Raw genomic sequence first — 14,391 nt, forward strand, 5'->3', positions numbered from 1 at the left:
GTGTGCCATCGGAGATGCCGGTAATCATTGGGATACTTTCACAATGGTTTCCTCTACTTCTACAACTTCTGACCACTAGAGAAAGCTAGATGAGTCGCAGCCGTGGACAATTCTTCCATTGGTGCCAAAGTTCCTTGTTGTTTCTCGGTCTGACGAAGGCCAAGGCTTGTCCACTGTCAACCCTTTCATTATTCAGAAAGGTGTCGATGCAATTGCAGGTCCTGTAAAGTCTTGTTCCCGCTTACGAAATGGCACCTTGTTGTTACAAACAGTGTCCTCCACGCACATAAATTGTTTTGAACTACACTGCTACACACCTTCCATGACCGGGTGGAAGCGCACTGTACTTTAAATTCATTGCACGGGATGGTTTATGCGAGGTCACTTGACGGATTATCCGATGAGAACATTCAAAATTACCTGCCTGACCAGGGTGTAATGGCTGTACATTGAGTCATGAAAAAGGGTGATAAGGAATTGGTACTGATCTACACTCTCTTCTTGATGTTTGACAGAGTTCAACTTCCATCGCACATTAAAGCAGGATATGAGATTATTTCAGTTCGACCTTACATCTCCAACCCTACATGTTGCTATCAGTGTCAGCAGTTTTAATCAGCCAGTTGTGTTCCAATATGGCCAAATGTATTACATGTGGCAGGGTTGCTCATGAGGGTGACTGTCCACCTCCACCCCTTGTTGCATCAAGTGAATGGGTGGCCATGCTGCTTCCTCTAGAGGTTGTCTTATTTTTAAAGATAAACGAATTATTCAGGAAATCTGAGTGAAGGAAAAGGTGTCTACCTTTGCTGCTCGTAAGTTATTTGCCAGTAGAAAGTCCACTGTGTTCCCAGGGGGTAAATATAGCACTGTCCTGACCTCTCCTCGACCTAATAAGGAGGTAGCCATGCAGACTGGCGATCTCACCTTTAGCGCCATGGTCGTCAGATTGGCCAGCCCTAAGATCGCCTATTCAACTTCCCCACTATCAACCGCTCACTCTAAGGCTCAACCTTCACCGACTCCTACTTAATTACAGGCCTCAAAATCGAATACCCAGACTTCCAAAGACAAGAGCCTACTCATGAAGATTTTTTACATACCCAAACCTCACAACCATCGACTCCTCCCTCATTTCAACATCCTGCTTCCAAGAAGGCTCATAAGAAACAAAGTTCCTCTCCTTCTCCATCACGGCATGTCTCTTCTACAGTGCCACCCAGCGGTAGCCATCCTCGGCCTTCTTCTGTGTCGCCAAGACGCACCGCTGGTGGCCGATCAACCAGCTGATCACTGGCAGCAGGAGTTGCCCCCGAACAACCTATGGATTATGAACTTCTGTCTTTTGTGGAGTGCCGTTCCACGCCATCAGCTGCTGGCTCTCAGTGCTCTTTCAGTTGACGGCAACTGTGGTGAGATTTTTCCCTTTTCTGTCCCCCCCCCCCCCCCCCCCCCCCATGTCAATTATCCATTGGAATATCTGCGGAATTCACTCCAATGGGGGTGAATTGTCAATCCTCTTACGATCCTACTCCCTGGTCTTCTTTTGTCTTCAGGAAACAAAGTTACATCCCCATGATCGCTTTGCCTTCCCTTATTTGCAATTAGTCTGGTTTGGTCTCCCCTCTGTTGATGTCACTCCAGCACATGGGGGACTTGACAATTCTTCTCCATGATACTATCCATCACCACCCAATCCCCTTAAACAGTTCCTTCCAAGCTGTTGCTGTATAGCTTTCCCTTTCTGGATAAACCTTCTCTCTTTGTACCATACACCACATTCCGTCGTCCACACCAATGGCAAGAGCCAATCTCCTTCATCAGCTCCCATCCCCTCATTTGCTGGTTGGGGACTTCAATGCTCACCATCCGCTTTGGGGATCTCCGCATCCTTGTCCAAGAGGATCCCTATTGATTGTCCTCTTCCACAAAGTGGATCTTGTTTGCCTCAACACTGGGGAACCTACATTTTTGTCTACCTCCATGTCTACCTCCTCTCATTTGGACCTTTTGGTCGGTACTGTTCAGCTAGTTCGTTGCTTCGAATTGCTCACTCTTGCTGATACACACTCGAGTGACCATTTTCCATGTGCCCTTCAATTACAGCTACAACTGCCGTCTATGCGCCCAAGACACTGGAAGTTTTCCCTAGCCAATTAGACACTTTTCTCCTCTCTACCAACATTTGATGACCATCAGTTTCCTAGCATTGATGATCAGCTCACTTATGTTACAGAAGTTATTTTTACAGCTGTGGAACGTTGAACACCTCGTACCTCTCCTCTGCCCCCCCCCCCCTCCAGTTCCTTGGTGGAAGGAGACATGCTGTGACTCAATACACGAGCTGAGACATGCTCTTCGTGTTTTCTGCCACCATCCTATGTTGGCCAACTGTATCCGCCATAAGCAGCTACATGCGCAATGCTGTTGCATCATCCGCGATGGCAAGAAGGCAAGCTGGGACTTTTTTACCAGCTCCTTTAATACTTTCACTCCCTCACCTGTAGTTTGGAGTTGAATTCAATGGTTATCTGGCACGTCTAGTTTCTCCCCGATCTCTGGTCTAACTGTTGCGCAGGATACCTTAGTGGACCCAGTCGCAATTTCTAAATCATTGGGTGAACACTTTGCTGAGATTTTGAGCTCTTCAAATTACCCGCAAGCCTTTCTAATGAAGAAATGACCAGCAGAAGGGTGCTATCTTGCTTTCTCCTCTCAAAATTGCGAAAGCTATAATACTATTTTTTCTATGAGGAAACTCCAACATGCACTCTCTTCCTCTCGCTCTTCTGCCCCAGGACTCATGGCATCCATGTCCAAATGTTGCTGCATTTATCATACCATATTCTGCATTACCTCCTTCACCTTTATAATTGAATTTGGACTGACAGTACCTTTCCCAGTTGATGGCAGGAAGCTATCGTCATTCTTGTTCCAAAACCTGGAAAGGACAAACATTTCCCCTTTAGCTATCACCCCATGAGTAGTGTATGTAAGGTTTTGGAGTGATGGTAATTTGTCGTTTGGGCTGGTGGCTGGAGTCCTGAAACCTTTTAACACCTGCCCAATGCAGTTTCCGAAAGCATCGTTTCACAGTTGATCATCTTGTTGCTCTCTCCACTCATATCATGAACAATTTTCTCAGGAAACTCCAAACGGTAGCTATATTTTTTGATCTGGAGAGGGCATATGATACCTGTTGGAGGATAGGCATCCTCTGCACACTGTTCTCTTGGGGCTTTTGAGGTCAGCTACCCCTTTCCACTCGTGAATTTATGACAGAGTGCAAATTTAAGGTACAAGTGAACACAACTCTCTCCCGTACTTTCTCCCAAGAAAACAGGCTGCCCCAGGGCTCCATGTTAAATTTTGTACTGTTTGCCATTGCCATAAATCCAATTACGGATTGTCTCCTTCCCGATGTCTCAGGCTCCCTCATTGTCAATGATGATTTTACAATCTACCACAGCTCTCAATGGACCAGCCTTCTTGAGCAATGTCTTCAAGGATGTCTCAATCGCCTCCACTCAAGGAGCATCAGAACAGGCTTCCGATTTTCTCCCAGTAAGACCATCTGTGTAAATTTTTGGTCCCGCATAGAGTTTTATCCACCTTCCCTACATCTAGGCCCTGTCGATCTTCTGTTCGCACACGTCACCAAATTCTTGGGACTTATGTTTGACAGAAAACTGTGTTGGTCTTCCCACGTTTTATATCTTTCAGGTGGCTGTCTGCGATTCCGCAACACCCCCCCCCTCCCCCCCGTGTTCTGAGTGGTACCTTCTGGGGAGCTGACAGAGTGGTCCTCCTCGGCTTACATCGCACCTAAGTGCGCTCGAAATTGGAAGCATAGTTTACTCCTCTGATGGCCGCCTATTCTTCGATATCTCAACTCTGTCCACCACCATGGATTGTGTTTAGTGTCTGGAGCTTTTTACACCAGCCCTGTGGAGAGCCTTTGTGCTGAGAGTGCTGAACCTCCACTGTCTGATTTGTGAGCTGTCCTTCTGAGTCGTTACACAAGTCATCTGTCTTCCATGCCTGCTCATCTGACCCATGCCCTTTTTTTTTTTGATGCCTTCTTGGATTTAGGGTATGCAGGCAGACCTTCCTCTCTACTATCACTGGGAGTCTGCTTCTGTCTACTGCTACATTCCCTTTCCTTCCAATTTCCTAAAACTTTCTTGACAAATGGGGGTACGGTGCCACCTTGGTTTTGTCCCTGGACCTGCCTTCTCCATGACCTTTGCCAGCTTCCCGAGGATAGTACCCCTCCCCCCAAATAGTTTATTGTCCGGCATTTGCTGCTCTGTGTGCACCAACGGAGGATGCCACATTTATTTACACCGATGGCTCAAAGACCACATTTGTTTTTGGGAGTGCCTATATTGTTGGCGACACTCTTATTAGATTTCGGCTTCCCAACCAATGTTTGGTTTTTACTACAGAGCTTTATGCTGTTCTTCAGGCTGTTCAATATATCTGTCGCCATTAGCAGATAGAGTATATTATATGCCCGGATTCACTCAGCTCTCTTCTCAACCTCCAAGCTCTTTATCCTATCTACCTTCTCATCCACCAGATTCAGGACTGCCTCCACATGCTCCACTTGGGTGACGTCTCTGTGGCATTCCTCTGGATCCCGGGGCATGTTGGTATCTGCGGAAATGAGGCAGCCTATGTTGCGGCAAAGACTGCAGTCTCTCTTCCTCGGCCCACTGTTTGCATGGTTCCCTTTGCTGATCTACGGACCATTTTGTGTTGTTGTATTGCTGTTTTATGGCACACACATTGGTCTGCACTTCCTAATAATAAGTTATGGGTTGTAAAACTTCTTCCCTGTGCTTGGAGCTCTTCCTCCCAGCCTTGTCATCGGGAGGAGGTAATTTTAACTAGACTCTGCGTAGGGCTTTTTAGCCACCGACATCTTTTAAGTGGCGATCCTCCTCCACTTTTTCCCCATTGCTCTCAACCGTAAACAGTGAGACACCTTTTCCTTCAGTGCCCCTATTTTAATCTGCTGTGTGTCCATTTACAGCTGTTGCCTGATATATCTTCCCTTTTAGAAGATGTCCAAGATTTCCTTCTGTTTTTAGTTTCCCTCCTTTTTGAGTTTCACTCCAATTGCTGCTGATTTAAAATTCGGTTTTTTACCCTTCACTAAGCCACAGAATGGGCACTTATGACCATAACAGTTTTGCGCCCTAAAACCATAAAAAAGAAAGGCTAGTGCTTGAAGATAGATACAAACTATTCCCTGAAAGTCTACTTAGAAAGTTAGTTCTACAAACTTTAAGTTGTGAACCTATGTGCACAGTGAACCCCTATGCATCACTCACATAGCGATCATGAAAAGATGATCAGCTAATGGCACCATGTTACACAATCATTCTTCTACTCTTTGTATGTGAATGGAATGGGCAAAAGCCATAAAAACTTGTACAATGGGAAGTACTTTCTGCCATGCACCTCACAATGATTTGCAGAGTATGGATGTACATGGCAATGTGAGTCACAAGATGCCAGCATGTTTGTCTAAATAACATTAGGTCACTTACATATTTTGATGTAACATCTATTAAATGTTACGGTGTGGTAAAGCATGTGGTCAACACCACCATCACCACCAGCATCACCATCCAAAAAATTTACGACAAATGTTTGTGCGTCTTTTACAAATGTCTCTGGGGATCTGTTTCTCCCAAATATTTGGAGCTCTTTCCCTCTTCCAGTTATCTCTGGTTTATAATTGAAGGAATTCTTTTCATATGGCTATACCACTCCAGTCTTTCGAGATTTGTCATATCAGTGGGGCTCAATACCAAACAAAGCTGCTGTCATGTTTATTTATTTATTTACATGTCAAGTTCCATAGGACCAAATTGAGGACCAAATGTCCAAGGTCATGGGACGTGTCAGTACATGAAATTACAACATAAAAGTAATAACAGATAAAAATAAAGTGTTTATGAACCCAATAATAGTCAGTCCATAAGTCTAAGTAAACACAATCAACAACACAACAAGAATCAGCTTAATTTTTCAAGGGACTCCTCGACAGAATAGAAGGACAGACCCATGAGGAAACTTTTCAGTTTCGGTTTGAAAGTGTGTAGATTACTGCTAAGATTTTTAAATTCAAGTGGTAGCTTATGGAAAATTGATGCAGCAGTATACTGAACAATACTGAACACCTTTCTGCACAAGAGTTAGGGAAGTCCAATCCAAATGCAGGTTTGATTTCTGCCAAATATTAACTGAGTTAAAGTTGCTTATTCTTGGGAACAAGCTAACATTGTTAGCAAGAAATGACAGTAAGGAATATATATATTGAGAGGTCAGTGTCAAAATACCCAGACTCTTGAACAGGGGTCGACAAGAGGTTTGTGGACTTACACCACTTATTACCTGAACCACCCATTATATCCATTTAGAATGGGAAGAGTTATCCCAAAATATAATACCATATGACATAAGCGAATAAAAATAAGCAAAGTAGATTAATTTTTGTGTCAAATGATCACTCACTTGAGATACCTTTCGAATAGTAAAAATGGTAGCATTAAACTTTGAATAAACTCCCAAGTGTGGGGTTTCCACGACAGTTTACTATCTATCTGAACACATAGAAATTTGAACTGTTCAGTTTCACTAATCATATACCAATTCTGTGAAATTAAAACGTCAGGTTTTGTTGAATTGTGTGTTAGAAACTGTAAAAACTGAGTCTTGCTGTGATTTAGCATTAGTTTATTTTCTACAAGCCACAAACTTAGGTCGTGAACTGCACTATTTGAAACCGTGCCAATGTTTCACACAACATCCATTACTACTAAGCTAGTGTCATCAGCAAACAGAAATATTTTAGTTACCCATAATACTAGAGGCCATATCATTTATATAAATAAGGAACAGGAGTGGCCCCAACACTGATCCCTGGTGCACCCCGCACATGACCGTATCCCCCAATCAGGCCCCCCATCACAATCATTCTCAGTAAGAGGTGAACCAATTATGAGCTGCTCCCAGCTGTTCCCCGTATTCTGTAATGGTCCAACTTCTGGAGCAATATTTTGTGATCAACACAATCAAACACCTTAGTTAAATCAAAAAATATGCCTAGTGTTCAAACAGTTGTTAGACGACTTCTAAAGCAGAACTGTACTTTGCATAGCAAAACATGTGATACAAAATGATAAATTATCCTTACATACACAGCCTTTTCAATTACTTCATCAAACACTGATGGCATAGAAATAGGTCTAAAATTGTCTACATTATCCCTTTCTCCCTTTTTATAAAGTGGCTTTACTACTGAGTACTTTAATTGTTCAGGAAACTGACGATTCCTAAAGGAAAAATTACAAATATGGCTAAATTCGTATATGTGCAGCACAGTGCTTTAATATTCTCCTAGGCACTCCACCACATCCATGGGTGTCCTTAGGCTTCAGTGATTTAATTATTGACTCAATCTCCCCCTTGTCTGTATCACAGAGGAGTATTTCAGACATCAATCTCGGAAAGGCTATTGCCAAGAAAGTTATATGAGTCTCTGTGGAAACTAAATTTATATTTAATTCACCAGCAATGCTCAGAAAATGATTGTTAGATACTGTACATATGTCTGATTTATTAGTGACAGAAATATTTTTACTGTGAACTGACATTATATCATTGACCTTGCGATGATGACCAGACACTTGCTTCGCAACTAAGCATATTGTTTTAATTTTATCCTGTGAATTAGCTATTCTTGTTGCATACCACATACTCATTGCCTACCTAATAACATTTTTAAGCACCGTACAGTACTATTTGTAATGGGCTACTGTAGCTTGATTGTGTCTACTTCTAACATTTTGATATAATTCCCGCTTTGTTCTATGTGATATCCTTATCCCTGTAGTCAGCCACCTGGGCTGCCTATTACTGCTAGTACCCCATTTAGAATGTTCTAATGGAAAGCAACTCTCAAAGAGCATGAGAAATGTGTTAAGGAAAGCATTATATTTATCATCTATGTGATCGGCACTATAAACATCCTGCCACTCTTGTGTCTTGACAAGGCTTAAAAAACTCTCTATTGCTGTTGGATTATCTTTCCTACATAGTTTGTAATTATATGTGACATTTGTTTGAGTACAATAGCTTTTTAGTGTTAAAATTTGTACATCATGGTCTGAAAGGCCCTTTTACTAACAGAATGCCAATCTAGTAATGAAGAATGAATAAAAATATTGTCTTTGGCTGTGCTACTGTTGCCTTGCACCCTAGTTGGAAAAAAACACAGTCTGCATCAGATCATATGAATTTAGGAGATTTACCAACATCCTTTTTCTTGCACCATCATATACAAAATTTATATTGAAATCACCACATAAAGCTAATTTCTGGTACTTCCTAAAAAGTGAATCAAGAACCCTCTCTAGCTTGAGCAGAAATGCTCTGTAGTCAGGGTGAGTGGACTGATAAACAACAATAATTAGAAGTTTAGTTTCACTAAATTCAGCTGCCCCTTCACAACATTCAAATATCTGTTCAGTGTAGTGCCACGATACATCTATGGACTCATATGGAATACTGTTTTTTACGTATGTAGTCACTCCCCCACCACACAAGGAACTCCTTGAAAAACACACAGCTAATCTGTATCCTGGTAAAGGAAGCCTCTGAATTGTCAAGTTATCTGGTCATTAAATGATAGAAACATTTCGGATGCTGGCTGGTGCAGTCACTATTGCCATTTATAACTAATTTATGAAAACTGCGACAAGATGTGTTTTGTAAAGTGCGATCTTTGAAGTTAATGCTAAAGTTCAGTCCCACAAACATACATGGGTTGTAATTCTGAAGTCATACCTGAAAGAGTAATAACAAGGTCATTGGATAGGTTGTGGACCTTATTTTTTGCATCACCATTGAGATGACCATAAAATGCATCAAGGCAAAGCATTGGTGGTAGCTTGGAAATTCCAGCAGGATAGAGTTCCCATACATTTAGGAACCAGTCCAGCATTAAAGTTTGAGTCATCCATCTCTTCTCATGATTTCAAATCATAACAACAGGGGGCAGCCTCCCATTTTTATGGGTCTTGGGGCTTGTTTTCCACTTGAAGATTAAGACAGTGAAGTTTGTGACCATTTGCTGTGATTCCCAATATTACAGATATGCTCGTTTTTCACACCATGGTGTGTTGATGGTAGCTTTTATTATCCCCATCTCATCAGTTGTATAGTTACATGGCATATGAAATGAAACTGACATTTCATCAGTGTGTTGCCCATTTGGCCAATAGAAAAATTCTTCCCTTTGTGAAGTGTGATGACATACCATCAAAATTCTTTAAGTTTTTCTCAAAATCCTGTGGAAGTTTTTGGAATACTGTTTTACTTGTGTTGTAGAAATAAGCCACCCTGTTTCATGAAACAGTCAATCCCTCCATGGCTAGCCTTAAACTCTTGCCTTGGTATCTTAAGAACTGCAGATACTTCTTTTACTTTGTTTTGTATGGTGTCACTAGTCATAGGTTGCTCATTCTTCCCCCTTTCATGGACAAATTTGAAAAATTTAACAACATTGGGCTGTCTTCCTTTGTGAAGGCCAGTGTATTTCTTTCTAATAGTGGTAGTTGCAAATAATCCCAATTTCTATTTCTTCCATAAGCAAACGTTACTCTCATCTACAATACTTGAGAGTAGCATCATAAAATGTTCTCTGTTTGCCTTCCATTTTGTTACTACCTAATGCAAACACACTACACAGTAATAGGCCAACAATAATGTAATGAAGTTGAGAATTACAACTAGCTCCTTACCAATCCATCCCAATGTACTGCAATCTCTTCTATAAGTATCCATCTTTTGATTTGCAGCTCCTTGTATTGGCCGTGTTTGCAGTTAAAAAATTTTTGGGATTTGAGGTCCACCAGTTATGCAAAACACCGTATTTCTAAGTACTCAAACATGTTTCGGCACAACTGTGCCATCATCAGTGGTGCTGAAACGTGCTGTTTTTATTTGTAAAGTTCCTTTAATGTGTTAAATAGTGTGCCCTTGCAGAGTGTAGGGTGTTCATTTAAGACCTGTTTTCCTTCCACTATTGCCTTCTGTATATGGAAGTTTTCCTCAATGGTCAGTTTGCGGTATAGGATGTGGCTGGGTTTTAGTATTCTTAAGTCTGTTTCTATTGTGGTTGGGTGGTGGTTGTTGGCTATAGGGTGGTCAGCAAATGTGCTATGGGAGCTGTTGTCTTTTAAAGCTCTGAGATGTTTCGAATATTTTGTTTTGAAGTTTCTGCATGTTTGTCCTATGTATATCTTATATAAGATTAATGGAGAAAATTCAAGTTGCCTCACCATCAGTTTCTTGTGTTCAGCTTTCATTCTGATCTCTTCAATATTCCAAGGACTGATTTTTATGGCATGTAATAAGGACAGATAATGATGCTTCTCAATAAATAACAATTCATTAATAGTCTTTTGGTACTAGGGACTCAGAGTACTAGAGACTCTACTAGATCCCATTTCTACTCTATCCACAATGCAATTGGAGTTATACTTATCTATAAAGTTAATCAGACACAATAAAACACATAGCACATGGAGCACATATCAAAGCTACACAGTAGTGTGTTTAAAAACACGTTTAATTACAGGTGTAGTCACTTCTCGCACTCAAGGGCAATATCAAATTGGGTCATAAATGTTATATGACAACTGGACCAGAAGGCATGCATCATGTCACAATACAGGGTGATTCAAAAAGAATACCACAACTTTAGGAATTTAAAACTCTGCAACGACAAAAGGCAGAGCTAAGCACTATCTGTCGGCGAATTAAGGGAGCTATAAAGTTTCATTTAGTTGTGCATTTGTTCGCTTGAGGCGCTGTTGACTAGGCGTCAGCGTCAGTTGATGCTAAGATGGCGACCGCTCAACAGAAAGCTTTTTGTGTTATTGAGTACGGCAGAAGTGAGTCGACGACAGTTGTTCAGCGTGCATTTCGAACGAAGTATGGTGTTAAACCTCCTGATAGGTGGTGTATTAAACGTTGGTATAAACAGTTTACAGAGAATGGGTGTTTGTGCAAAGGGAAAAGGTCTGGACGGCTGAGAACGAGTGATGAAAATGTAGCACGCATCCAGCAAGCATTTGTTCGCAGCCCAGGAAAATCGACTCGTAGAGCTAGCAGAGAGCTGCAAATTCCACAATGAACTGTGTGGAGAGTCCTACGAAAAAGGTTTGTTATGGGACCTGAACGTCAACTACCCGAGGCGATGGATCGGCCGCCAGGCAGCCCTTGACAGAGCACTTCATCACTGGCCTCCAAGAAGCCCTGATCTTACCCCCTGCGATTTTTTCTTATGGGGGTATGTTAAGGATATGGTGTTTCGGCCACCTCTCCCAGCCACCATTGATGATTTGAAATGAGAAATAACAGCAGCTATCCAAACTGTTACGCCTGATATGCTACAGAGAGTGTGGAACGAGTTGGAGTATCGGGTTGATATTGCTCGAGTTCTTGGGGGGGCCCTATTGAACATCTCTGAACTTGTTTTTGAGTGAAAAAAAACCTTTTTAAATACTCTTTGTAATGATGTATAACAGAAGGTTATATTATGTTTCTTTCAGTAAATACACATTTTTAAAGTTGTGGTATTCTTTTTGAATCACCCTGTATAATACCTTCAGCTAGCAAATATTCCATTTCGTTAAACATCTGACTCAGTTTCTGTCACTTTTGGCAACCACTGCTATGTCTCTAACAACAATTTTGATTTTTTGACTGTATCAACTGTTATGAGTTAGTTCCTTACTTCCATGATTGCCTGTTAAGTATAGAAATAAAATATCATTGTTGTCACTCTGAAATCGTGGCTTACACCTTTTCTTCTTTTGAATTTGTGTACAATTCTATCAATGCCTGATTAGTCTGATTTGCGTAAAGAGAATTGGCTATGCCTGAATTTGATGAAACTACACTTTCTAAGAATGGAATTATTTTATTCCATTCAGCAGAATCAAAAGCCTTCTTTAAATTCGTGAGTGCAATGTAACATATGTTTTCTTGTTTTCCCGAAATAAGATCTCTTATTGTTAACCGTAGTACCAGCAACACTTGTAAAATGAAAATGGTTCTATTCGAATCTACTTTCAGTTTTCCCTTCCATTCTGTGATAAAATAATCTTTTGAGTATTCCTGAGACATTTGGCAGAAGATGAATTCTGCAATAATTTTACATCTATGTGTTCTTCTTTTTTGGATGTGAGCTAAATACATTGTACAGTTATTGCTCCACTCTTTGACCTGATGTTTGTAGGAGTTCCACTGGTATTTCCTGATTTGTTGCTTCCAGATTGTACAAAGATTTTTGAAATCCAGATACAGGAATTAAGTCTTTTCAAAAATCTTCTTGCACTGTATCCTCATTCTCAGTTAGAGTAATTTCTTCTGGCCAATTATTTTCTGCCTTCATTACCTTTGTACCTTCTTTCATCTCTATAGAATTTTGCTTCTCCTTTCTCTAAAATGACTGTTTATCTAATTTCTTAGTTTATTGTACATATTTATGCCTGTAAGTTTGCAATTCATTAAATTAGTAATATCCTATTTCCTGTTCTGATGTGTTGCATATCCTGTTCAGGGGTACCTATAACACCACACTGATACCACTTTGTGTAGGAATACAGGGTAACATTGGTGCTCAATGCAAAATGAATTATTACTGTAGTGTTTTTCAGTACTTGATGCTGTTCCATTCTTTGGCGTCTGGAAGCAGTTGAAAAAGTCGCATAAGTCTCATGTAGATTTCCAAAATGCTTGATATATTCCACTGTTGTATTAATAAAATGTGTGTTCCAAAATAGTCACATAAAAATTGAGAATGGAATCCAATGTGATATATAATGTGGGAAGAAAATAATAGATATAAGAAAATGAAAACTGAAGTTCTTGGGCTTTCTCTATTTAATGAGGTTTCAGGGAACTGGATTTTTCAACATTGTGTGGGATTTTAACGCATGCAGCCACAACGCTGTGGTACTTAATTATTCATTAAAATGTTTAATTAATGCAGTAGCAGAAGTTACACACTTTTTTTTCTTGCTTGTAAAGTACAACATAAAATTGTTTGTGTACATTAAAGATATCCTTGAAATTTCTCTTCTGTGACTGTTGTTTTAGTTTTTTTAATTTTTTTCAGGTTGTGTTCATTGGGTTCAGGCTGTTGGATGGTGCAATAATATTGCATGGAATGTTGGCCCACTGACTGCAAGGCAGTATCAGTTGGCTATAGAACGCTATGAGTGGAATAAACTTCAAAGTTTCAAAAGTATTGTTCCAATGGTCCATCTTTCTTGGAACCTCGCACGCAATATTAAGGTTTCTGATCCTAAACTTTTTGAGTTGATCAAGTAAGTATTTACATGCATATATGTGTTGAGGATAACACATCAATTTATACATAAAACCTACTAGTCACATAGAAGATTTAATCTTATGTCTTTCATATTCTAACCAGTGAAATGTGTGCTTAGAAAGGTAGTGTGCATGTAAAAACATTGATGTCTATTAGTAATTTTCCATTTGTCATGAGTAAAAGAATAGCTTATATAGTCTGTCGGTAAACTGAAGAGTGAGTGAGCAAGTCCCCACTCTGTCAACCCAGCTACGTCACAAGGCACTCCTACAGGCTGTTTCACAACGTAATACCGACCCAGCCGCGGCGTGCACTTTAAATCTGTGGTGGCGCCGTGTACAGATATGTCGTGGCTGTGTTTATTTTTAGACAAATGTGTTAAGACCATAAGGAATATAAAAAACGATAGCTTCTTTCGAAACACAACATTATAGAGTAAATAATATTAACATAAAAACGGAAGTCGGGATTCTACTACAAACATAGGACCGAATGGCTGTTCATGTGAATGTATGTTCCTCTATTACTATTCGTAAAACGAACCCCATATAATGCATTCAATATGTAGAATTTAAGGTTTGTTCCTACTTTGTGTTTCTACTAAAAGGTAGAAGTTTTCTTTGAAGGACTGCATTGAAACGTAGCGAGGTGGTGCAGTGGCCAGCACAGTGGACTCGTATTCGGGAGGACGATGGTTCAATCCCGCATCCGGCCATCCTGATTTAGGTTTTCCGTGATTTCCCTAAATTGCTCCAGGAAAATGCTGGGATGGTTCCTGTGAGAAGGCACGGCCAATTTCCTTCCCCATCCTTCCCTAATCCGATGAGACCGATGACCTCGCTATCTGGTCTCCTCCCCCAAACAACCCAACCCCAACCTAATTGCATTGAAACTTAACAATTCTTGCAACACGAAGAGTGTTTAAAAAGTAAGCAGAAATTTATAATTTTGTGTGTTGTATTAGTCCGATT

General features: G+C 40.6%; 1 protein-coding gene across 1 annotated transcript in view; it reads left to right on the forward strand.

The window, feature by feature from the left end:
• LOC126176726 (histone demethylase UTY) overlaps positions 1-14,391 on the forward strand; it is a 219,297-nt gene that overhangs the window by 171,135 nt on the left and 33,771 nt on the right. Inside the window, exon 18 of the mRNA XM_049923899.1 lies at positions 13,205-13,415. Coding sequence (XP_049779856.1) covers positions 13,205-13,415 — 211 coding nt within the window. The remainder of the gene's footprint in view (positions 1-13,204; positions 13,416-14,391) is intronic.

This window comes from Schistocerca cancellata, chromosome 1 (genome assembly GCF_023864275.1).
Source record: "Schistocerca cancellata isolate TAMUIC-IGC-003103 chromosome 1, iqSchCanc2.1, whole genome shotgun sequence".
Taxonomy (NCBI): domain Eukaryota; kingdom Metazoa; phylum Arthropoda; class Insecta; order Orthoptera; family Acrididae; genus Schistocerca; species Schistocerca cancellata.